The sequence below is a fragment of the Egretta garzetta genome, unplaced genomic scaffold (assembly GCF_000687185.1).
Source record: "Egretta garzetta isolate BGI_Z169 unplaced genomic scaffold, ASM68718v1 scaffold471, whole genome shotgun sequence".
NCBI lineage: Eukaryota > Metazoa > Chordata > Aves > Pelecaniformes > Ardeidae > Egretta > Egretta garzetta.
Window position 1 is genome coordinate 698,353 of NW_009258629.1, and position 26,321 is coordinate 724,673.

A 26,321-nucleotide genomic window follows, 5' to 3' on the forward strand; every position below is an offset into this window, starting at 1 on the left:
TTTAGTTGTTGCTGAGCAGGGCTTACACCAGTCAAGGACTTTTCAGCTTCCCCTGCTCTGCCAGGGGCACAAGAAGCTGGGAGGGGGCACAGCCAGGACAGCTGACCCAAACTGACCAAAGGGCTATTCCAGTCCATATGATGTCATGCTTGGGGGGACTTAGGGGGAGAGTGATCGCTGCTTGGGACGGGCTGGTCAGTGGGTGGTGAGCAATTGCATTGTGCATCACTTGTTTTGTGTATTCTGTATATTCTATTACCATTATTATTATTACTATTGTTATTCCTTTCTCTTATTAAACTGTCTTTATCTCAACCCACGGTTTGTTTGCGTTTTTTTTCTGATTCTCTCCCCCATCCCACTGCGGGAGGGGGGGAGGGAAGGGGGGAGTGAGCAAGCAGCTGGGTGGTGTTCAGCTGCCTAACAGGTTAAACAGGCATCTAACAAAATATGCTTAGCTTCAATATTGACCAGCTCCTTCCCCACCACAGCCCCCCATCTTTTGTTACACATCTCTTCCTGTAAACCAATAGCATTTAGATACTGTTAAAGAAAAGAGAGAGAATTTCTGGGATGATCAAAAAAATAAAGGAGTGAAGAGACTAATTTCACTGGGGGTTTTTCCCATTCAAAAGAGAAAAAATGTTTTTAACATGTTTTAAAATGTCTATATTATTTAAAATACTATTTAGAATATTTAAATCATATTCTAAATGTTTGATAAAATTTGCTGCAACAACCATGCTCATATGAGAAGACAGGCACAGTGCAAGTTATTTCCCATTCTTAGATATAAGCTTCTTGGTAGTCATTTCTCAATTGATAACCAACGTTCCCTTTTTCTAACCTGTTATCAAGACCACACGAGATGACATCAGAAACCAGCAGTTTAGCAGCCGATTTATTGTAAATTAACATCTTATGAGGTAAAAAGGATAAGTGGTCTCAACCTGCCAGACCTAAAGTTAGCAACCACGTGATTTATGAACACCAGATGAGGTTTTAAAAATTATGAGAACTAAAGACATGACAGTTTCACATTCATTTCCAGAGATACTTGTGGCCCTGTTAACTTTGCCTATCTCGTTTCATGCATTTGATCACAGCTTGATTTTCCATGGGCTGACACTGCTCTATTCCCCTAATCTCCCATTCTTCTCCAGCTACAGAAAATATTCTAAATAAATTTCCAGCAGACAATAAAAGGAATCCAAGCAGTATGAGTTTCTGAGCTCATAGGGGTTTTAATAGACAAATGCAAGAGTGAATCCTTACTCCTGTCTCCCTTAATTCCTAATAATGAAGACAAAGCTCCAAAAATGTCTGTGGATAGAACACACTTTGAATAGCACTACTGAGTTGCATCTGAACAGCATCTGAAGACCAATCCTGACGTCCTTACTTAGCTGTTGACAGTGTACAAGTCTTACACAGGCAAACTTCTGTTAAAGTTCAAGAGGTTTGGTCCTTGTAAATAAAATTCATGAGAGAGACAGCTGCCAGGTTTGCTGACACCCAAGAATTATAGAGGTACTCTTAACGGATGAATGAACCAATAGTTGTGTTTGATCCAAACAGCATGCTTCTTTGACTATGTCCATCTGGCTTATCAATCAGTTGATTACACAATTATGCATAATAATATAATTACTAGGCAATTATTTATATTTTCGATCATTGTCAAACACAGTAGGTTGGTCTAAGGAAAGGAAACAATTCAAAATCCAAAAAACACAGTTTTCTAATTAAGCTAGCTATCATTGCTGCACTGGGACCAGTACTGTTTAATATCTTCATCAGTGAGATAGACAGTGGGATCGAGTGCACCCTCAGCAAGTTTGAAGATGACACCAAGCTGAGTGGTGCAGTTGACACACCTGAGGGAAGGGATGTCATCCAAAGAGACCTGGACAACTGGGAGAGGTGGGCCTGGTGTGAACCTCAGGAGGTTCAACAAGGCCAAGTGCAGGGTTCTGCACCTGTGTCAGGGTAGCCCCCGGTATCAATACAGGCTGGGGGAAGAAAGGATCAAGAGCAGCCCTGCCGAGAGGGACTTGGGGGTACTGGTGGATGAAAAGCTGCACATGAGTTGGCAACGTGTGCTCACAGCAAAGAAGGCCAACCGAACTCTGGGCTGCATCAGGAGAAGCGTGGCCAGCAGGGCGAGGGAAGTGATTCTGCCCCTCTACTCTGCTCTGGGGAGACCTCACCTGGAGTCCTGCATCCAGCTCTGGGGCCCTCAGCACAAGAAGGACATGGAAGTGTTGGAGCGGGTCCAGAGGAGGGCTACTAAAATGATCCGAGGGCTGGAGCACCTCTGCTATGAGGACAGGCTGAGAGAGTTGGGCTTGTTCAGCCTGGAGAAGAGAAGGCTGCGGGGAGACCTGATTGCGGCCTTTCAGTACCTAAAGGGGGCCTATGGGAAAGATGGGGAAAATCTTTTTAGTAGGGCCAGCTGTGTCAGGACAAGGCGTAATGGTTTTAAACTAAACCAGGGTAGGTTTAGACTGGATATAAGGAAGAAATTCTTTACAATGAGGGTGGTGAAACACTGGCACAGGTTGCCCAGAGAGGTAGTGGAGGCCTCATCCCTGGAAGCATTCCAGGCCAGGTTGGACAGGGCTCTGAGCAACCTGATCTAGTTAGCGGTGTCCCTGTTCCCTGCAGGGGGGTTGGACTAGATGACCTCTAGGGATCCCTTCCAACACAAAACATTCTATAATTCTATGATTGCCACCATAAAAACAATGAAATATTCCCAATAAATCAGTCCTATTTAGTTACAGCTATGTATTTAACCTAGATCTCTAGAAATATTTAGACAGATTCTGTACCATCTTCTACTTGATATATAGAACAATACAGTCCCCTAGACAGGTCTCTGCTGATCCTAGCCTTTGAATTATTTAAGGCAGTTTACACAAATTGGCATGTGCTTCCCAATGAGGACACTAAGATGATGTAAAATTACTTACAAGAATCACAGCTAAAAGCAGGACCTAAGACTTTATGCTGGCACTTGACACAAGGTGGATTCCATCCATGGCTGCTAGTTTAATGAAAATAAATATGGTGTTATTCTTCAGAGTTAGAACATTTTTCTAACTAAAAATAAGTAACACAAGCTACTAACATTTCATATGATGGGCTGATGGGGAAAATTGCTTTCTCTTGAAAAAATTGTACTATCTTTTGCCATGTTTCCATTGGAAGGAACACACATATTTTGAATTACTGAATGGGCTAAATACATTCAACCACTTGCTTTCAAGGAAAAGCAGTCATAAGAATGAGCTCAAATAACCATTAGGAAAAGCCTTGCTGCTGTGCTTGCTCTCCTCAGTCTCATGGCATTTCCACAGACAAGCTATCCCATCAGCTGCAACAGAAAAGACCCTGCTCTGATCTGGGCTCAGGGCTACATGCAGGACTCTCCCTTTGTGACCTGTAAAATAAAACAGGTACAAAAAAAAAGGAAAGATTCATCACAATTCTACATTGATTATGATAGTCACTTTCACCACCCCCACCCACACTACGGCTTGTTCCACTTTTACTGTAGCAGCAAAACATGCTGCATAGCATGTGGGAAGCTAGCATTATCTATAGAATATTTTCACATTAAGAAAAAGCCGAAGGCAGTATTTTCTTATTAAGCATCAGGATTTAACTGCCAGGACAGCACCATATTGAGAAGACATTTCTGTCAAAAGAGAACATTGAACCTGAACTCTTGATTCTCCATGCATTTACAACATCAGTCTCATCTGTGTTTGGTAATGTGTCTCACTGCTGAGCATTCCCATCTGACTGCACACGCCTTGCAGACAGTTTGCAGCTGATCCAACAATAATGACATAGTGTCTCCAGCTGCTCAGTTATTACTGTTGAGGAGATCTTTTAACAGCAATCCCACTAAATAATTTATTGGAATTGTATATTGATTTTGTCTGCAGTTGCAGTAAACTTTGGGAGCTAGACACTGAAGGCCAGAAGCTACACTAGTCTAGCAGCACAAAGAACATACAGAACTCATTGACCTGGTCATACAAGAATTTCTCACAGTAGAAGCAACTCAGTTTGGATTAAAGGCAGAGTCTGGTACTAAACTGAGACTGTTGAGATCTGTATTTACCTCACTGCTCTGCCATAGACCTATTGCATCATCTAGCACAATGTCAGTGCTAAGCAAAACCATGAGGTTTTTAGGCATACTGGGGCATGACAAATTAGAAGCCTTCTTGCTCTAAGTTAGTGGCCATTGGCTTCTCTGGTTGAGTGGGTTACTGACAATCATATAGCTGAGCTAGTCACTCAAGGGGAAAAAAGAAACTTCTGAGACACCGTGTACCTCATCTAAAACAGACCAAATGAACCACATCCTAAAAGAAGGTATGAAGGTATGAACGACGTCTTGGGTGACCAACTTGAACAAATGTAGGTGACCGATGTCATCCCATCATCTTTACCTGAGTTCTCCATGCCCACAATGGTATAGCACTCCTCTAGCTTGAAACAATTTTATAAGGATAAACATGTGAGGAACTGTAAAGCCCTCTTGAAACTATGATACTTACCATAATGGTACCTGATGAAGATCCGTAGGACTGTTGCTGTTGGACAGTCCACCCTATCTTTGTGAAGCTGCTGCAATGGCTCTCTGGAGCCAGTGAGACTAAAAGCAAGTATGTGGCGTCCTGGTGTGTCCCTCCTAAACTTTGTGACTACAATTTTTGACACCACCACTAAATTATTTCAGCAGAGATTAATGCTCAGACTTTGCTTCTTCTCAAGTTACTGAAGTGTACCCAATCTTCATCAATATTTAAGACCATGAGCTTGCACTCAGTGAATTATTTACACTGTCTCTGTTCAGTGTCTGTAATGACTTTGAAGGAAGAGCTGGGGATGTAGTCTTTGGAGGCATCCAAAACTATCCACAACACTGGCTGAAATTTGATTAATAGTTTCAGTCAAAAAGAAGTGAAGGGGGATAGGGCGAAACCAGAAAAGTTGAAATTATCAATTTCCATCTTTTCTGAGTGGATTTTTCTAGTTTTATTTCATCGTTTCAAGATCACATTCAGATATTTTTCAAAACAATTGCATATTTTGTTTGCTTGTATGTTTTCCTTGATCTACAACTCTTCTAAGGGGAGGGAATTTACATCCAAAATGAATCTTTTTTTCTGGTAGATTATTCTAATAGTTCTATCAAAAGTATCTCAAAAATGGACTCAGTGCTATAAAAAGGTTACTGTCTTCCAGTTGGTTTTCTGTTTTGAATATGCTCGGTAACAGGCAACCTCAATTACTAAAGTACGCAACGGTAGCTGACGGTGCTTCACTGTTAGCTGAGGTCTTCAGCATTTTGCAGGAGGGTTAAACAATGAGGTTCAGTTATGATTTATCTGTTCATTTTTTTGGGTGTAAAACTCATGTGGTTAAGGGTGTCTGAGGCTGATTAAGAACCACAGTATTTTTTCTGAACATGTTTTGATACGTTCACAGTTTCTTCCAACATTCAATTGCTTATAGTAAGGTATTAAGAGTCTCCATAAGCAGGAACATATATGTTTAAGAACTACATGGTCCTTTTGTTCACAAAAATTAGTTTCTCCTGCAGATAAGTAAACTGAATAGGAAACAGGGTGATAAGTAACCCTCCAGCTTCACCAAATTACCACTGCATTTGACTCATATGGTAAATGTTTTATGCCATACACTATTCTCAAAGGTAAAATCTAGGTTTCATTTGAAATAGTATATTCAAGATTTACAAAGATTTGAGAAATCTCAAACTACAATGGTTAAAACTAACGATCATGTCACTTTTGATACCATTTCGCAGAACATCACAAGACATTGCTTTAAGAGCTTTGAGGAGCTCTAAATGAGGAGGGACAAGGAAGGAAAAGCAACACAGACCAGGAGCATTACAAAAGGATAATGTGTAACCAGATCCACATATGTCTCTGCTGTCCTCATTCTTCTATCCATCTTTGGTTTGAGTCTCCTGTGCTTTCCTCTTACAGCCTAGTGTTGAAGCCAAGTCCCTGATTCCACCCAAGACCCTGTTTCCAAGGACAGCATCCCAGTATAGCTGGGATTTAATAAATTCCTTCAAATGTAGCAATAGGGTACAAAAAGTATTTGTAAATACCAGCTGTCAGGTTTAGAATCCAAAGCTTCTTTGGCCATATCTTGTCAGTGAGTGTGAAAAAACAATCATACTTGGGAAAATGCCACCAATGCACAAATAATTTGTTATTTTCCTTCAACTTCAGATGCATCTATTAGATCACTCCAGTTAACGCTGAAACAAGTAAAACTTAATGGATAGGAGTGACAGCAAGCACCAGAAACAAGAACGCTTAATAGCAAGGAACAACTTCTAGTGTAGCCCTACAGCATCATGGACCAACACAGAGATGCAAGGAAACTCCACTCTCCTCTAGCTGTCAGCATGGTAGAAGGGAAACACGCTGCACCTGATGGCTTCACAGCAAAAATCATTCATTAAAACCCAGACAGCTCTAAATGACACACTGAGATTTATTTCAAACATCACTTGGAAGCTGGGTTGGTATCCTTGCATGATGAGCTGCAAAATCAAAGAGCCACATCTAGTTTGTGTTATCTTGACGGCTATCAGCCTAGAATACATCGGAAGCAACCTAACATTAACACACTCAGTCCAGGCCCAGTAAGCCTTAGGGAGAAGTGGAAACCCACAACCTGAACCTGGGATGGCCTTGGGAATTATAGGGCCCTATCCCATCATTAAAAGCAAGGAATCTCACAGAAGCAACTAATCCTATTATCCTAGTAAGTCAACCTTTACAATCACATGAATCAGGATTGCGCACATGAATGCATGCGTGTAGGCACAGGGAGGATGTGTAGGTGACTGCTCTTTTAACTTTTTTTATGTAAATGCATAAGGTATGCAATTGCAAAAACATACTGATTAGACAGATAGTTAACTATTTAGTTAAAACAATTAACTGAAATACTTGCCATAGAGTTCTGATGAATTGATAAGCATGGGATACTTCCATATTTTCATCTGATTTGCAGGAAGGCCCTGTCCAGTCATCAGTTCGTTGGTTTTGGGTAACCAGAGCAAGGAACAAATCTATTGCAATTTAAAATTCTGCTTTAGTTTTCAGAAAGGGTCAACATACACCATTCAATAGATTTGAAATGTTACCTACAATGTTTAAACAAGCTACTGAGAAATAGTCCCAGCTGAATATTTACTTGTTTAGAGGGATCATTTCATTCCTTACAACACTTCAAAGTACAGTTGCATTATTGTCCTACCAAAACATGGTAACAGTCTATCAGTATAAAACCAAGGCCCATCAAGCACATCCTCAGCTAAACTGTAATAGCTCCAGGAAAATCAGCAGCTATGGTGCTTTACTCCAGCTGAGAATCTGCTCCTCCGTCTCCTAATACTCAAACTCCAGAGACGGATGTTTGCCCTCTGACTCTTACACCTCTTCTCACCCCAGCACTCTGGGAATTTTCCCTCCCCCTCAACATTCTCTGCACATCAAGAGTTTTGGCCAAAACTATTATTTCCAGTAAGGAAAAGATGATGAGAAGTGTCTGGCTGCGAGACCACCTCCTCTTAATCACTTCTGTGTGGAGACAGAAGTGGTGAATGAGAAACAACAAACTCCCTCTGAGTCCAACCACACACTGCAGTGCTGAATGTAGCACAACTGCACATCCAGAGAAAATCCTGCTGTTCCTCTGACCGCAGAACCACCCTCAAAGTCAGTGGGAGTTTGCCAAATGAGCACAGATATACAAGAAGAGCATAGCCTAAGTATGCAGACATTTCATCATTTCACCTGAGAATCTGTAGCTGCACTTTGGATGATTTTCTCACGATTTATGTCCCAGACACGCAAAATCCCATCTTTCATTCCACCCCCTGTAGCAAGGACTTTGGACTGCCAAGGACACCAGTTCATAGCCTGAAACAAAAAGAAAACAGATGCCAGAATAGACTAGGAGGTTAGCTGGAAAAACAGAATAGTTTTTGCTTAAAAGTCTAGCGAGAAAAACGAATTGCAAGAAGCACCCCAAATGTACACACACAACAATGTAGGATCCTGAAACTCCAAATGCTGCTTCCCTTGTCATTGCTTCAGAGTAGCCTACACTGTCCCACATATGCTCATAAAACTCCAGCTTCTCTGCTTACCCTTCATAGGCCAGAGACTCACACCTCAGTACCAGAAGAACCCAACAGGACAGAGTCTCACTGCCTAAGCCAAGCCACCGCAGAAGCCTAAGCAACGTGACTTAGAGGGCTTACAAGAGACCTGGTTTCTTCTAAGATATTTCCAGGATATGTCTCAGGCCCAGACTCCACCTGAAGAAAAGCCAGTAAGAACTCAATTCCACCTGTGTCAATAAACTCATCTGACCCTTTAACTCCAGTGCTTCACGCCAGTCTCAGACTCTCTGGTGAGATAAAGAGCTTATAAATGCTGGACTCCCCTGCCTCTTACTGCTAATACCTGTCCTCTCTTCCACACAGACTGGGACTTCATAAAGATGAAGAATCTTAAATTGTCTCATTTCCAGTTTCCTACTTCAGATTATTTGCACTATCAATGACATGAAAATATGGGCAGGAAGGCAAAAGAAGCTTCTTATTTAAATTAACTGCAGCAGAGAGAATTTTCCAAAGCTCCAAAAATTGAAAGATCTTGTTTGTTAACTTGTAAGTATTGCACCACCAAACTTTTCTGTGCAAGGCATAAAGATTAAAGAGAAGGCTGTAAATTTTACTTCTATTTGGCATTATATTTACAAAGGCCTACTAATTCAGTAAAATTTCCTAGTCAAAGCCCTAGCAAACTTATCTGTGACTTGGAATGAGGAGCACTGGTTTAAAATTAACTGTGTTACAGATAGGGAGAAGAAACTAATAGGTATCAGTGAGATAATTTGAAAAATTTCCTAACTGTCCACACCAACGATGTTATTTCACGAGAGCAAGTATAGAAAAGCAGACATTCCTTCTCCATATACCTTAACTGCTGAGGAATGAGGTATGGTTTTCAGTGGCTGTGACTGCAATTTCACACCAGGATCAGTAGGCCAGATATTCAGTATGCCATCACTAGACCCACTTGCCAGCAGCTGGTTGGTTAGTGACCATTTCAGGCTGCAAATGCTTTGTTTCCTTTGGCAAAGAGTCCCAACATGGTGCTGAGCAACCCGAACATCATGATGATGAATAGATCCTAGTCGTGAACCACTGTAGATGAGACAAGACGGCAAGGGTTTAATGTTAATGACAATAAGCTACATCATCACACTGATGTTTCTTCAGTGGTTTCAGAAGCAAACCACATTAGAGCGAAATGTGTCTGCAGAACAGTATTTCAGTAAGAGGAAACACAAACCAACTATCAAAAGCACATCCTGACTGTAGAGGTGGCTGACAACAGAAAGGAGCCAAGCAGCTGTTCAGTTCAAGCCAGGCAGAATACCCGTTCTCTCTCATGGTTTTCATTTCCCTGAAGATATGTTGCATTGTATGCCACTAATCTGTACCCTCCTCAACTGTCAAGCCATTTAATGTAAACTATTTCCTGTTCTTCACAAAAAATCGTTTTGCAAGATGATTTTTGCCAAGGCCAGACATGACTCCATGCCCAACAAAGAGGCAGTGTAAAATTGCATTGCTCTGAGAAAGGAGTTACTAGAGAGTAAGAGCGTGTTGGTTCCTTCCCTCGTCTCTTTTCTCCCTCCCACCTCCAGGCTCAAAGAAAATCTGCACAGCTTGACACTGTTGCACTCATTGCCTGTTAGGCAATAGATGCATAGTTCTACAGCCAGTACCATCAGTTTACCAAAGGAAGACAGAAATACCCGGCCTGCAAGCATAGCTACTGTTACAGCTTACCTTCCAGATATGGGGTTTACACATCAATAGTAGAATTGAATTGAAAATATTAAAAATACCTTGCAGTGCATTTTCTTTTCCTGCCTTTCTAAGGTTATTACCTACATTGAACCTATGATAAAACAGAAGACCTTCCTGCTGGAAATTCACTCTTCCAACTATGATGATGACACTAAAAAAATCATCAAGTTCAATACCATCTTTTGAATATCTGAGAAACAGATATCTGACATTACTGCAGATGAACTTAAGGCAATAAAGACTGGTGACTTTCCTATACTGGCTCTTAAAGATTTTTCAGATGCAAACTAAGTGATTTTGAAGCTCTAAAAATCCACACAAAAAATGACTGATTGCAAGAAACGTCATTCTGTTGTGTTTGTATTACGGACTTGCCAAGCCCCTGAAGTTCACAAAAGCATGAAAGATTCCAACCAAGCAGTGCTCCAGTGAATATTAAGCACATCTTTATGGAAAATACCTATGAAAATACATAGGAATATGCGCATTATATGCAAAGGCATCAAATTTGCCTCCTGAAGATTTATATAGATTTTTCCTACTAAACAATAAGCAGAAAATCTAACCAAGGGTATTGGGCCTGGCTGAGATGGAGTTCATTTTCCCCATAGCAGCCCTCATAGTGCTGTGCTTTGTATTGGTAGCTAGAAGGGTGCTGGTAACATACCACTTTTTTGGCTACTGCTGAGCAGTTCTCCCACAGCATCAAGGCTGTCTCTCCAACATTCCCCCCTCACCAGTAGGCTGGGGGTGGGCAAGACCTTGGGAGGGAGCACAGCCAGGACAGCTGACCCCAACTGACCAAAGGGATATTCCATACCATATGATGTCTGCTCAGCAATAAAAGCTAAGAGAAGGGGGAAGGGGAGAGGCATTCATTATTATGACATTTGTCTTCCAGAAGAACCGCTATGCACACTGAAGCCCTGCTTTTCGGGAAGTGGCTAGTCATTGCCTGCTGATAGGAAGTAGAGAATAAATTCTTTGTTTTCCTTTGCTTCCACACACAGCTTTTGCTTTTGTTTTATTAAACTGCCTTTATCTTGATCTGCAAGGGTTTTTTCCATCTTATTTTCTCCCCCTCCATGTTTGTGGGCACCTGGCATCTGGCCAAGATCAACCCACCACACCAAGAGAAACAGAATTGAATTGCCAGTATTGGCCATAGTAAGGTTTTCAGTAATTCTAGTGGTATGAATGGGAGGGAACGGGGCTCCTGAGAATCCTGAAAGGCCATTTCTCCATTTGGCATAAAAAGAAAACAGAATTATTTGCTTTTGATGCAGAAGATGGCATCTGTTTTGCTAAAGACAAAGAGAAGCCAAAAAAAATTTTGTGACAGGTTAATTTATGGTAGTGAAATTTATTTACAGGTTCTTGAGGATGTGTTGTTGGATTATTTTTACCACAGAAATTAGTATGTAATCCCAAATTATCAATTGTCCACAGTAAAGTTTACTGTAGGAATTCTGCTCTTGTTTTAGTAACAATGAATATTAGTTCCGTGTCTATTTTTCTACTTATACAGATATTTTAACTCTGCCCTCATGTTAGAATGAACTGGTTAGTTTCAAACCTAGCAAGAGAAATGTTATCTCAACCTAATCTGTCACCCATAACTGTAGTCATAGGTTCATTCTGAATTTTATCATCAATTTCTACTCAGATCTGTAATTGAAGTTTCTGTTGTTTTCACTCCTTTGGCCAAGCTGAAATGCAAACTGAAACTAATGCTTACTGTATAAGGTTATGCCACTTGGCATTGGCAAGACGTTCTAGCTGCATCCTTGTAATTTAACCCACGCAGCATACCTACCTACTCCAGCAACAGCATTTTATTAACTGGTTGTTCAACTGGTATCCTGGTACCTCACTCCACCCAGCAGACCTAATACAATCAAAAGCCAGAGCATCTTGTGAAATCAAAACAAAACTACCTCTAGTGTTCCTATCCAGAGATACTAGTTTCAAGTTGAGCTTAACCATAAAGTCAGTCCACCCTTGCTATTATTTCTGCATTTAAGTAAAACAGAAGACTATCACATGATTTTAAAATCTTAGAAGCACCCATCATAAAAAAGTCTCCCCTCAGCTCTTTCAAGTCTAACTCAAAGATCTGAAACAGAAAGTGGGAGGAAAAAAACCACAAAAGAAAACATTTGATCTTTCTCATCTCAGCCACCACATTGAAATGATTCCTAAATATAAAATAATCACCAGCTAGTGTGAAATTCACCCTTGGCAATACAAAGACCAACTACTTCAATCCTCCTTGAGTTGTGGATATTAATGAGCTGGCCTTCATTTGTAGATGCACAGCTAAGGAGGTGTGCTTCAATGTGCATCTGAAAAGGCAGATGCAGTCTTCACTTCAATGGAGAGGCAGCCTAAACTACATGCCCTCTCTCCAGCATTGGGCAGGCTATGATTACTGGAGTTCAGACCCACTGGAGAAAACACCATTTCAGGCTCAGGTTTGCACAGAACCAGAGCCACAACCACTGCATCTTAGTGAAATTCTGCAAGTGGTGACAGCTTTCTGGAAGGACAGTAAGAAACAAAGACTAAAGAGCCACGCTAAATCCCCTTTGGCTGCTTTCCTGCCATACAGTAAATCTACATGTGATTTCCGAGATGGCCAATAAATAGAAGGACAGGATAAATCACCTTTGAGCAAAGCCAATACAAACAGCTAAAATGAACAGGGTGTTCGTCTAAGTAAAAGCAGCATAACTCTTTCTGGGAATATACCATACCACTCACCTGCTCAGAATATAATGATTCCAGCTCAGAGCTCCAACTACAGACAGGTGACCAAACATATTTCTCAACCTCTTTTTGGTTTCAATGTCCCACAGCTGCCAATCCAAACCAAACAAGAAATAGAAAATTAACAACAGAAAGAAAAAAGATTTTTTTTCGCTTCATTTGATTGCAAGTAAGCCACTGCACCATTCTGTTTTGACATATGGACAACCTCAAGCTCATTTATTTCACAAGAAAGACAAGAAGGAGTATTTCCAAATTTTGGCACCTATATCAGTGATGTTGAAATCAGACAGGGTTGAAGGGAATGCAGTCTCTTGAGTTTAAAGCCATTTATTTACATGTCAGTATTTGGAAGTCCATATTTGAACACACTGGCCTTCAGTACCTTCAGACTACTGACTCAGGACTGCAGTAGGTGGGTCCCCATATTATCTGTATCACAGCCAAAGTCCCACAAAAACCTTTTGATAATAGGACTGTCCTGTAACAGCAGGCTGAGAGGTATGTGTATAATCAGACTGAAGTCAAATTCTCCTTTGTGAATCCATAAGGAGAGTTTTTGCTTGAGTTCTCAAGGCACTGATCACTAGAGTCATCTTAGCAAGAGAGATACAAGAAAAAATAGCCTGTGCTGAGTAAAATAATTTCATTGAAGAGTTCCTCTTACTGAGGAAAAAATTGGATTGTCTCTGGACAACTGAATCATTAATTCAGTCATCAGCTTTTTAGTGGCTTCAAAGGCTCCATCACATATAGGTAACAATTGAATGTCACTAAGCCATTCAGTAAGGTGCAGCATGATACAGGAAATGCTATATACTGTCTCCAGCAGATTTCTTTTGTAGTTTAGCCAATCTTTTTTATTTGTTGTCTTAAAAAAACCCTTCAGTATCCAATTGTCTTGTGGCTACTTTAGGCAAAAATGGAGAAAGACTAAAAAATAAAATTATCTAGTACTTGCACTTCTCCATCACTGGTGCCAATTGCAAGGCAAGTTCCTTCTGTTATCCAAGCCAGAGATGAAATGTATTTGGAACCGGAATTCAAATCAATGCTTTCAATGCCTTGAAGAGTTCCTCCATTCCAGATATGTGCAGCAGGTCCTACAGCAATAGCAATGAGATTTTCACGGCTCCAGTCCAGTATGTTTAGATCTAGAAGAAAGCTATAAAAATTACTGCAAAAATGTTGTAGGTAGTAGGATGGGCTGGGGAGGGGGGGAGCATGGTTTGGGGGAGAGAGGCTTATTTTTTTTAATAGCTATGGAAAAATTTCAAGAGAATGCTTCTATGAAACCATTACTAGCATGTATTCCTCCTGCATGAAGGAGAGTATCTCTAACAAGCCAAGGTCTTCATAAGGCTAATTTCCACAAAATGGTATGTTTGCACAGCACGATCCCACTTACAGCTTCCCCACTAGAATTTTTTCATCTATCACCATGCATTTTGGATCGCCACATCACTCTCTCTAATTTCTGCCACCAGAAATGAGGCTTCTCCACCAACAGCTACAGTTCCAAACCCACCCTTGCTCCAAGGTAATTCCTGTTATTGAGAATGACATAGGAGAGAGACTAAATGCTACAGTCTGTCCTACATCCTCAGGTTAATGATGACATTTACCCTGCACATGACAGGGAAAAAAAATACAGAAAGGAACTAGAGAAATTCTGCTCCTCACCTTCACAGCTTGCTCAGCAAGCTTATGATGGAAATACTGTTTCCACTGCCCCTGATGCTGGGTGCATTGCTCTTGCAGATCCTGGCAAAGCAAGTCACTACAGCAATGAGCCTCAGAACAGCCTGCTATGTCATGTAGGCCAGAACAAGTTGGTATACCACATTTAATACCAACCCAGGACATTCTCCCATGTCAAGGAAAATCCTCAGCTGTCCATTTAGGGCAGCTTAAAAGTCATTTTGCATGACCACTAAAGCACAGAAGATTGTTACCACAGGCCGAGGTCTGACATCATATTTTGGTAACTAAAATCACTCTGAAGCACAGCTGAACCCGTCAGTCAGCTGTTTGACTACAGTCCTGGTTGTTGCAGCCAGAAACAAGTATTAAGAAATCACTTCCAAGGAATTCTGTTAGTGCTGTTAGTCTTGGGACATACCTTGTGCATAATCAGTGTAAATCATACAAACCTTTGTCCAGTTCATAGGTATACATGAACACTTGCAAGGATATGTTGAAAAACACTCCATAATACAGAGCTGTTCATTAGATCTTATGAACTGTTAAAACATGTGTTTGCTGCTGTAGACCAGAGATCCATATGTGAAACTTGTGCATTTTTAATTTTTGCCTGTGCACCACCAAAGACACAAGTGAGAATTTAGTTCAGAAGGTATCTATCATCCAAATCATAAACAATGTCACTGATGTCTCCCAATATAAGAGATTTCAAAGTCTGCTCAATAAAGTTGCTGCTGCGTTGACTGGATGCTAGATATCCAAGGCTGATAGCTGAAGCATTTAACTTAATTAAGCAGAGGTAAGCATACTGGTTTGATTTGAAAGTTGTATTGAGATCTATAGCTGAAGGAAACTGCATGAGTTAGGTAGTATTGATTCTAGGGTTTGATCACTCATGTCTCCATCCTGAGATAGGCAGTTTCCAAAGATGCATCCTTATAAGAAAATTCACATCATGCATATGCCCTGCAGAGTTTACATTTTATGTGAAGGGGACACACCTTCACCATCTTTCTTGAAACATACATAAGAATTCCCAACCTCTGCAAAAATCACCACAGAGCAGAAATTAACTTACAGTAATCATTGCGCAAGCCAGTAATATGAAGCCTCGCTTCTGGCTCCAATGGTGTGGAAGGCTTCGTGATGGTAATAGCTCTAAACTCATTCTGGGTCCCCTCTCGGCACCCTGTATTTCAAGATTCAACACAGGCAAATCAGTAATGCAAAACACTACCAGCTTTTCTCATGCCTAAGCCTTTCACATTCACACTATATTTGTCTCTCCATGGTCCAGAGGGGGCCAGAAGGGTCTAATTTATCCTGGGTAGGCTCAAAATACTAAATACACTAAACTAGGTGAAAGCTAACTTTTACCACCTCTTTCAAACCTCCATGGATTTAGTCAGCTAGAATGGAGAATAGGGTCCACTACATTTTGTTTAAATTGTACTGCACTTCATTATACAACATGCATTTTTTTGTCTTTTTTGCCTTAGTTTTCTGTCGAAAGTTGTTAGCAGCAGAACATTTTGTATGTGCTCGCCCATTTCAAAACCTTCTCATACAGCAATTAACTTTTTTGCTTTCTGGAGTTAATTTCCCACCAAAAGGTCCCCCCATCAACACCTAACCACAGGAAAAGGTTTTTAAAGCACACACCCTTTGATCACAGCACACTACGCTTGTGACAAGACATAAGCGAGAAACAAAAGCAAATACAAGTATGAGCAAGCAGAAGAGTCATCCTTTGTGGTCATTGTCTAGATTATGCCGCAAGGACTCCTAAACATCATAGAAAAAAAACCAGATCATTAGCACTATGAATCATTTAATGCTAGATTTTTTTATATGTAAGAAGTTATCTTGCAGTAACATGCAGAGCAGAAAGCTGAAGATTCACATTTCTGTGCTTTTCTGTTTTGACTTCCTTTTTGAATTGTTCTCCAGAGAGGAGTATTTAGAATGAATATCAAAAGTTTCAGGGGCAGAAGACATTATTTATCTCTACAACTAACTTTCTCTGTTCAAAAAAATTCAACACTGACAAAGTTTTTGTACTCTGTAACTTAAATACACACATAAACATCCTATATGGAAGACCCATGACAAACTGTGGAGAACTTCACACAGTCCTTCCCTACTGTCCTCAATCTTCTCCCCTGATCCAAAATCAATTTCTGACAAACAACAAATGTTTCCCCTCTCAGCTGTGCTACCCCCTGCCCTCCAAATAAAGACTGAACATGAGCAAGAAGCTGGACACTGAGATTTTCTTCATTACCTAAAATCTTGGGGAGTTAAACAATCAAGCAGGCTTGCAGGAACAACTTTCTCAGACCTGCCCAATGGGATATGTAACACTGCATTTTAACCCTAAGAAGGTCTAGTATCACTGAAATGAGATTTCTCTGCACAGAAAAAAATCTGTATTTCTAATATCTAGATTTTTGATTATTTTTTGAAAACTTTACGAAACCTTTCTGAACCCAGCCAATTAAGATACGTCAGGAAAACTAAGGCACTTAATTGTAACAGCTGGATGAATGGCAACACTACTGAAACACACTGAAAATGTTTTTCTTTTTTAACATTAGTAGCTGGTATTGAACAGTGAGATATAAAGGATGAAATCATCTCTATAACTCATTTCAGGTTTCCCTTCTCTCATGAGTAATTCATCTACCCCAAATTCATACTGATCACAGTTTTGGCTCTATTCATGTGCTTCATAGACACGTGAATGTGCATTAACAGGCTGTTTAATTAGTGGAAATCAATCTTCTTTACACCATTTTGTGGTATTTTGCCTGGGTGCTACCAGGTATCACTGACTTTTGATAGGATTTCAGCCCTCACATGCTTGTGTCACTTCTCAAAATGCAACTTAGTTTGTGGTGAGTGGTCAGTGCTGTCACACCAGACCATTTGATCAACAAGAAGGTGGGTGGAATAAAACCCAGTATTCGTGATACCTGTATTCATTTGCCATCAAAAAAAGCACTGTGACTAATCCCTATACTGTTGCTATTGACTGCTCTGAAATGAGTCTTACTTGCATAGAGAAGATCAACAAAGGAATATATAAATCTATCACATAGCCCCCAACTTCTTCTGCAGGAGCTGAACTCCAGCTTCATAAAGAAGCTGTTTCTCACTGTTTTCACATGAGCATGAATCAGGCCCTGAAGACAGAACACAACAAAATATTGGTCTGATATTTAATGAACAGCCTCATACTCAAATAACTCTGGGAATATCTATATTATTTCACAGGTTAGCTCCTCAGATGCCACCTGTTTTCCAGTTGCCTGATCATTCACACTGCTTTATGCTCATTCATTCCTAGGATATCTTTTGGAGCAAATTAACCAACTCCTCTGCAGAAGAAACCAGAGGCAGGGCTAGGGTCAGTTTGCTACAGCTACCTTTCCCTACAGGTAAGAGCAACAAGACCCCACCATCTCTGCATGTCTTGTACTCTCACGTACCCAACAGTCCATATGATACATATCCTGTGCCCATTCTGCAGCACAACCCCATATTATTTGTACAGTTCTGAAATGGAAAAGCTGAAAGGAAATTAATGGCTTAGGGCCACCAACACATCAGATGGGGCCCAAAGGAGAGCCAGGTAAAATACTAGGAGTTAACCACACTGGAAGAGGTGGAATACTATCTCTTCACAGGCAGTGGGAACTCCAGAAGTAACCCCAAGCAGTGTAGATCTCAGCCACTTTGTATTAGTCTGTAACACCTCCTGAAACAGGTAAGATGCACTTGCTTTTCCAGTAGAGATGCAGCCTGCTGTATCTTATTGCTCAGTGTGCATGAAAATATTTGCTACATTGGAACATACCTTTCCAGATGCAATTGGTATTTTCACAGACCGTCACGTCACCACTTTCTGCAATGCTATATCCAGCCTCCCGGACCATTGGAAGCTGAGAATGACATTTCTGCCAATACATTGAAGTGAAAACATGACTGAACAAAGAAATCTGTTGAAAAACATATTTAAGCATCATGGATAACACAACTGCCAAAGGGCTCAACACTCACTACATAAAAGCTTCAAAACAGCTTGTCTCTTGGATGGGAGATCAGTAACAAATACAGAATACCACCATCCAAATCATGTGCTCTAACTTGAGCCACCATCTTTCCTTCTATAAAACACCAATTCACTGCTAATGATCACACAAAGTTTATCAAAGGTGTTTGATCAAAGCAGTCTTACCAATGGAAGAGGTCCCAGGCCCGTACATCTGTAGGTACTACCACAGGTCACCTGCCAAACCTTAGTGCCCTCTTGTCCTCTCTGAACTGGCATTTGGCCTAATTTTACCAGCATCCAATGCCATGTTTTCTGCATGCAGAGAGTTAAGGCTGATGCCTCAGGCTTGCTCTACGAGGGAAGATCAGTTTTCTGGTGCATACACTGCAGGGCCATTGATTCCATCATAAGACCTACTGGATGTCAGAGTCCTCTCTCAAACCAGGGTCCCAGAGCCTGGACAGCATGATCTTAAACCAGTATTACAATATGAAACTGAAAATATATACAAGGTGTCTCAGAGGAGAAAGATTTTTTTAATTACATTATCATTTCCTTGAGCGTCAAAGAAACAGATGATGCAGCAGTCAAAGATAAGAAAAGGGAGACCTGAACTGTTATTGGAACCTTCTTTTTTCAAAAAAAAAAAAAAAGCTTAGGCCTTTAGCCAAGATTCAGGCAAAGGCTCAGATCAGCTCACACAGGATATGAATGTCTTCAACACTCCCTAGTAATAAGCATTTCTTCACAATGTTCACGGAGTTGAATGCTCTGATGCCAGCTGTCTGTTTGGTCTGTAATTCTTTATTTACAGTCAGGTGGAAATGCAGCTGGTGTTTTTACCAGCCACTCAAGATTAGTATGTTCTTCCTCCAGTGTCTGTGAAACCCATCCTTCCAAGCACACTCAGTGTTACTCTTCTTCAAAACCCTGTTGCAATGATAAGAAATGTCTTAAAAAAACATAGCTGGGAAAAAAAAGTGTTCCTGCTTTATACAACTCAGCTGTTCTACAGCAGGCCTTCATCTTTGAAAGGCACTTTCTGTATGATTTATATAGACAACCTGGCAGAAAGCTAGTCAGATGGCTTGGATCTGTGTCCCTCTAAAATAAGTGCAGACACTTCTGTAGAAAACTGATTGTGCATGCAAGGAAGTAATCTTTTGGCCCACAAATTGACCACACACATTCACTGGAATGTGAGATTTTATTTTCAATGCATCCCATTCCTTTCTGCTACCAGGCAGCATAACTCAAATAGTCATTAATTACTGTATCTAAAGATTAATAGATCTTTGCATGGTTTTAACCAAGACCAACTTCCAAACGGTTTTCAGAAGAACTTGGGGTTTGCTCATCCCACAATGTTATCTCAAAGAACTCCCATGTCACACTTTTAGGAAATGGCTGTGGCCCTTGATGTAGAGCTCTGAATATCTTGGTTCTAACTCACCATAGAAATGAAAGGCTTACACATGGAAGACTGACACACAGTTCACAATGGGACCAGTACTGTTTGTTTACCATCTTCATCAACAACATAGACAGTGGGATCAAGTCCACCCTCAGCAAGTTTGAAGATGACACCAAGCTGAGTGGTGCAGTTGACACACCAAAAGGACAGGATGTCATCCAAAGAGATCTGGACAAGTTGGAGAGGTGGGCTTGTGTGAACTTCAGGAGGTTCAACAAAGCCAAGTGCAAGGTCCTGCACCTGGGATGGGGTAACCCCCGGTATCAATACAGGCTGGGGAAAGAAAGGATCAAGAGCAGCCCTGCCGAGAGGGACTTGGGGGTACTGGTGGATGAAAGGATGGACATGAGCCAGCACAGCCCAGAAAGCCAACCATACTCTGGGCTGCATCAGGAGAAGAGTGGCCAGCAGGGCAAGGTAGGTGATTCTGCCCCTCTGCTCTGCTCTGGTGAGACCTCACCTGGAGTCCTGCATCCAGCTCTGGGGCCCTCAGCACAAGAAGGACATGGAACTGTTGGAGTGGGTCCAGAGGAGGGACACAAAAACAATCTGAGGGATGGAACAGCTCTTCTAAGAGGACAGGCTGAAAGAGTTGGGGTTGTTCAGCCTGGAGAAGAGAAGGCTACAGGGATACCTTATTGCAGCCTTTCAGTACTTAAAGGGGGCTTATAAAAAAGATGGGGACAGACTTTAATAGCACCTGTAGCAATAGGAGAAGGGTAGATTCAGACTCGATATAAGGAAGACATTTTTACGATGAGGGTGGGGAAACACTGGAATGGGCTGCCCAGAGAGGTGGTAGATGCCCCATCCCTGGAAACATTCAAGGTCAGGTTGGATGGGGCCCTGAGCAACCTGATCTGGTTGAAGATGTCACTGTTCATTGCAGGGAGGTTGGACTAGATGACCTGTAAAGGTCCCTTCCAATCCAAAGCATTCTATGACTCTATGACTAAGAGTGAAGACAATGACATGTACCCATTTTTTAAAAGACATCACATTTTAAGGAAGGAAGAATATTTTACATACATTACTTCACATAAATTTCTTATCTTCTCACAGAAAAGTTTTATTAAGTTTCTCTGTGAGGTAGATTCAACTAAGGTTACCAAATCCATTGAGTTGTGTATTTTAACAATTCTAAAATTCACAGACTCTCCAAACAGCCCATAGACAGAGGCGGGAAGCAAAAAAGGATTATAAACCACTATGAGCAAGATCATTGAGTGTCCATGTCTGAAGCATCCTTACTCAACAGTTATGGTTAAAAAAGCAATCACGTGAAAACAATATCAGCATCTTCAGTACTGGCCTTGCAACTGGTGCAATCAAGGAAAGGAGAGCACAAGAAAAAGTGTGGTCACTGACTAAAAGTTCACAACTTAATATATGAACTGTCATAATCAGCGCTAAAATAGAGAGGTTGTTTTGAGTATAATGCTACTGTAATAACTTTTAGTAATACAGACAAGTATCACCATGCTTCACACGAGAAATCAATTTTCAAGAAGTTAGTAAACAGAAACAGGTAGGTGACTGGAGCATAGGTTTATTTAAGATGACCAAAACCAAAGTGATAATGCCTATAAAAAAAAAAAAAAAAAAAGGTCTGTCAGTGTCCACTAGGAAAAATGAAGGGATAAAAGTGTTCAGCAGTAGAAAACAACACATAAATGGGAAGTGATCTTAAGTCTTTGTTTCACATGTTAGGCAGATTCCACGTATTCTTTCATCCTTGGCCAAGAATCTGACCTTCTACTATCATGACAAAAAAATTTTTCTCGGAAAGCTACTTTTTGGCAAATTTTTCATAGCACATCATTCTGTCTACATGACAAAATTAACAGCTACATCCTGCACAACTGAAGAAATTATCTTCTTCACACATAGTTGTTATTAAAGCAAGTGGAAAACTGAGTCATTCGTGCTTTCCATGCGTATTTTTTACAATACACATTTTCCCTCAGAGGTTACAAACATATCTTGGAGGGCTTCAATAGTTTGGTTTCAATTTTAGTTTGCAGGATGATAGCCTGGGGGAAGGGGAAAGAAGCTGAATCAAATAAATGACCAAGCAACTGTTCCTGACATTTCTCTAGCAGACATTTCCTAAATGGACCTCCTCTCGTTACTGTTCTCCATGTCAATAAGGTAGTATCCACGTAACAGATTCCAGGCCAAGGATAAGGTTGAAAAACACATCAGGAAAGCAAATATCCTACCTGTGCATTTGAATGTTCCATGACTCACCTGTTCCTTCTCCATTTCAGCTCTCCTGTTATTCCTCCCTTCCAAGCCTGCAGTAGCATGACTGCTAGGTAGAGTCATAACAGTTTTTGTAATGGAGAGCTTCTTAGGCACCTGAGGTGTCACTGAAAAACAATTTTAATGTAAACAATAACTTTAAAAACCATAGACAGGGATATTTGTCAAGTACTTTTCAGAATAACACTAATTTCATCATAGCAGTACTCTAAAAGCAGATTTGATACACTAAGTGGGACAATGCAAATACCAACATTTGAACCAGTCACCCTGCTTTCCTTTTGTCTGTGAAAATGACAATTCTACAGCACTATTCATCTCATCCTAAAAGAGCTGTCTAAAAAAGGTCAGCTTGATCATTCCCTTTTTAAAGACTGCCTGTTTACTACTGCAGCTCATATCCAGCCTTAGATTTATTGACAGGATCCTACCCCACAGGAAATCAGTATCTGATTTCCCAGAACCATACAGGCTTTCACTACTGCTAGCAGAGACAGCATGCAGGACTTTCTATTCCAGAAACTGAAGTAGGGAAGACATCACCTTGTTTTAGAACCTGAGTTTCCTAGAGCTGGGCATGTATTATTGAACAGCTCTGGTATTCTGCTTAGCAAAAGATAGAATTGCACTTTCTGACCAACAGTCATGGCATTGTAGGAACACTAACTAGCATCTTTTATTTGCTCTCTAAAGATTTCAATTATCAATCAAGAAATAAGCCTTGTTTAGTTCCCTAGACCTTCCAGGAAGCTCTTCTTGTACATGCAGCATGTAAACCCTTCCCCACTTTCCCCTAGCACTGCTGGAAGTAGGAGTCAATGAGTTCAAAAGTTTATTTAACCTTTCCTCAGCTCCCTGTGCTGTTGACGGAGAGAAACATCCTCCCCTAGAGTCAGTTCTTCTCCAGACCAAGTCAGAGTACTGGAAGTTTGACCTGTGCTCTGAATGGCCCTCAGATAAGTCTCTCTGTAAGGTGAGTTGAGCATGAGTGTGCCTTGGCCGCTGTCCCTTTGTCAATACCTGAAGCCTTAGGCATTGAAGGAGAGACAATAACATAGGGCAAGCTTCTGCTTCAGTGAGCGTACACTATACCGCATCCAAGCATGCAGACTGGTCCAAGTTCTCCAGTTATGTCTGGCTCTGTGGTAGCTGTGTGTAAGGCAAAGGAGAAGCAAAAGAAAGGAGAGATGCCTGAATGAACTCTCCTGCTCCCCTGTAAGTTACTGTTAACTATTCCAGATATGAAGTTGCAAAAACAATCCCTGCGCACTGTTACAGGCCAGTGCAACTTAAGCCTAGTCCAGTAACAGCCCCCATCATAGAGGAAAAAAGATTGGTCTGTAATTGGCATTGCTTGGCTGGGCATGAGAGTTCCTTTTCTCTCTTTCCTTTCCCTTCCCCTTGATGTCAGCTGTCAGTATAAGCTGTTGTCCTAGACTGGCTGTGCACTGGTAACAGGAACCTTGGGCACAGCTTTCCTCTCATGACAGCAGTGTACTCCTGCTGGGAGGACGCTGGCCCTGAGCTCGCTCTGCCTGCGAAGGTCTGCACAGACCACTGCTGCTGCACCCTGCCACCCCCAGAGCCCCTGACAGCTGGGACACGGGGGGACACCGACCCACACCTTACACTCATTCCCTGCTCCAGGTTATTTCAGAAGTCCCTGCATGAGGCCATCCTCTACAGGAAAACGTTCCTTTGCAGCCAGTCTGACCTGGAGCCTTCCCAGGTGCGCCGATGAGCTGGGTCCCCCCGGGGGCAGGTAGCCGGGTCATGCAGCGGGCCCTGCGCGGCTCCTCTGCGCCACCTCTCGCGTGCGGCTGCTGCCATCTTGTGACAACAGGGCTGCTCGCCACCGGAGCCCTGGCCGCCAGCTTCCTCGTAATGGAGCTCTTGAACCTGGAGTACGTGGTCCTTTCTGAGTCTGGGACCTGCACAGGTGAAAGGAGACAAAACACCACAATTAGTCATGTCCTAGTCTCATTCTGTCCCTTCACGCCGGTTCAAGTTTTCCTCTGCCATGCCACATGAGCTCAGCCCACCTCAGAGCAGCAGGCCATGGAAATGGATGTTGGGCTGAGGATGGCTCCAGCGGTCAGTCACCTGGGTGGAGAAAGAGTGAGGGGGGAGAAAAAACACAAAGAAACAAATGTTTCCAGTCAGAGAAGTACCCCTGAATCATTTGTCACACAGAAAGCCTGTGGCAGAGAAGAAAACTGTATTTGTGTTATTCATGCGCTAGGCTACAGCACTGGCCTTTGAAAGACCCAAGGCATCTTCAGACATTTGGCGCAGGATCCTGGGTCTGGTCTCTCCTGAGAGATGTGTATTTGGGCAAACCCACGTGTTGGCTGTCTGGAACCAGGCTGGTTTTCTGATTTTTGCCAAAGAAGAACTTCACTCATGTCTGATTTCTGAATCTTCTCACCACTGCTATGCCTTGTTCATGTTACTATTTTGTATACTGTCTTACACTTTTTAATACATTAAAGCATAGCAAATAAAGATTAAATGACAGATTTATATTTCTTACCTTCATTCATAGAGCAATTTGTGTCAGAAAAACATTAAAATATCGAAATTTGGAATTTAAGAGTCTAGATAAATATTGAATACAAGATTTTCTTTTTCAGACAGTTTTAGAGCAATATTTTAGGGAAAGCACTGAAAGTAACAACAGTAAGGAAGCACAGAAAGTATAATAGGCTTCTGGATCATTATTAGGTCCTCCAGTAATTATTTATAACATACTAAGTCTTGTAATTTTTTTTAATTTCTGAAATAATATTAGATGCAAATGAAAAGCTGTCAAAATGTAACTTAGACACCAAGATCTTGCACGAGTTTTCTGAAATCAAACAAATTCAAACTGGCTTTTAAAGTCAGCATTAGTCACCTGTGTTTGCTTGTTGATTACAGCTTTGCTCATTTCAGTACAGAAGTCTTGCGCTGTTTCTGCCCCACCACCGAAACACCACATTCACAGGCCTCACTGCCAGGCAGACATCAAGCTTCACATGTCCTCAGATCATAGGAATCACCCATACAAATACTGAAATTTCACAGTATTTCCCAAGCATCTCTCTGTTACGTTGAACTGTGTGAAACTCTCTATATAGTCTTGTTAAGCAAAATGAATGTGTGTTAAGCAAAACTAGCTATTAGTGAATTTTATAGAAATGATTGAACATACCACTATGATATTGTACAGATCAAGGATATTTGAGGTGATATCAAAGTCACTGAAAAGCAACAGACCCCCTAGGTTGCAGGTTTCACCTCCAGAAAGTCCTGTTCTCTTTTCATCCTTTAAAATGTAGCCTCTAAGTGCAGCAAAAAAATCAGGGTGATAAGAAAAACAACCAAGACAGAAATCACTCTTCAGTGATGGTCTGGACTGAGAGGAAAGAAAGTTAGCAGAATCTGACAAGCAAGGCAACTGACAAGCAAGGCAAATCTGACAACTGAAAGTCAAGTAGTAGCTTAGAAAAGCCCAAGAACAGAAATGTGAGGCAGACAAAACAAAATCCTGAAAGCTGAGAGGAGGAGAGGGAACAGCAAATGGACAGAAAGATGGAGAAACTGAGCAAGGGAAGACATGAAAAAAGACAAAGAAAATTTTGTTTTCTCTGTAACTAAGTTGTAACCACTACAGACTGATGTACCTTCAGAAACCAAGAGCAACGTCTTCAAAATGTAACACAATAAGATGGAGACAGGTAAGACAGCAGAGCTGTGTGGCTCTGAAGTTCAGAGCGTCTTTCACAGTCTCCTGAGCAAAACAGCCCTGGAGCTGCCTGGCTTAGACCTGAGATTCTCAGCTAACTCATTCTTCTCTCGTGGAGACCTTCCATCTCCTCATCTCAGCACAGCTAGTTGCCTGTTAGCAGTAGCAATAAAAACAGCAACCTATTTTCCACCATCAGCCGCCCCTCCCATTAAAAAAACCATTTTATTTTCTTCCCTTATGTCAGCCTATAAACAAGTTTTTCTCTGCCCCACGTGCTGTAAAAGAGTATTACAACGCTGCCCGTGATCCCACACCAGGTGATGAGAGGCAGGACAGCGGCTGTAAACTGGGTGGCTTCTGCCAT

General features: G+C 41.3%; 1 protein-coding gene across 1 annotated transcript; it reads right to left on the reverse strand.

The window, feature by feature from the left end:
- Window positions 1–3,281: 3,281 nt before the first annotated feature.
- CDC20B (cell division cycle 20B) lies at window positions 3,282–26,321 on the reverse strand. Its single transcript, XM_009648276.2, has 12 exons — window positions 26,230–26,321; window positions 25,421–25,550; window positions 23,942–24,158; window positions 22,213–22,334; window positions 18,291–18,390; window positions 15,510–15,620; window positions 13,685–13,881; window positions 12,722–12,816; window positions 9,058–9,286; window positions 7,866–7,991; window positions 7,021–7,138; window positions 3,282–3,445 (listed from the first exon to the last, which is right to left on the reverse strand). Exons 1-12 carry the CDS (start codon window positions 26,319–26,321, stop codon window positions 3,282–3,284), a joined length of 1,701 nt encoding a protein of 566 aa, XP_009646571.1.

Bases quoted from the DNA above. Each gene is read 5' to 3' on its own strand.
- CDC20B (XM_009648276.2), bottom strand. From the start codon at position 26,321: ATGGCAGAAGCCACCCAGTTTACAGCCGCTGTCCTGCCTCTCATCACC. The intron at 24,159-25,420 runs GTATGTTCAATC...TCACCTGTGCAG, and splicing joins ATCTGTACAATATCATAGTG to GTCCCAGACTCAGAAAGGAC. The intron at 15,621-18,290 runs GTATGTTCCAAT...CTTGAAATACAG, and splicing joins TACCAATTGCATCTGGAAAG to GGTGCCGAGAGGGGACCCAG.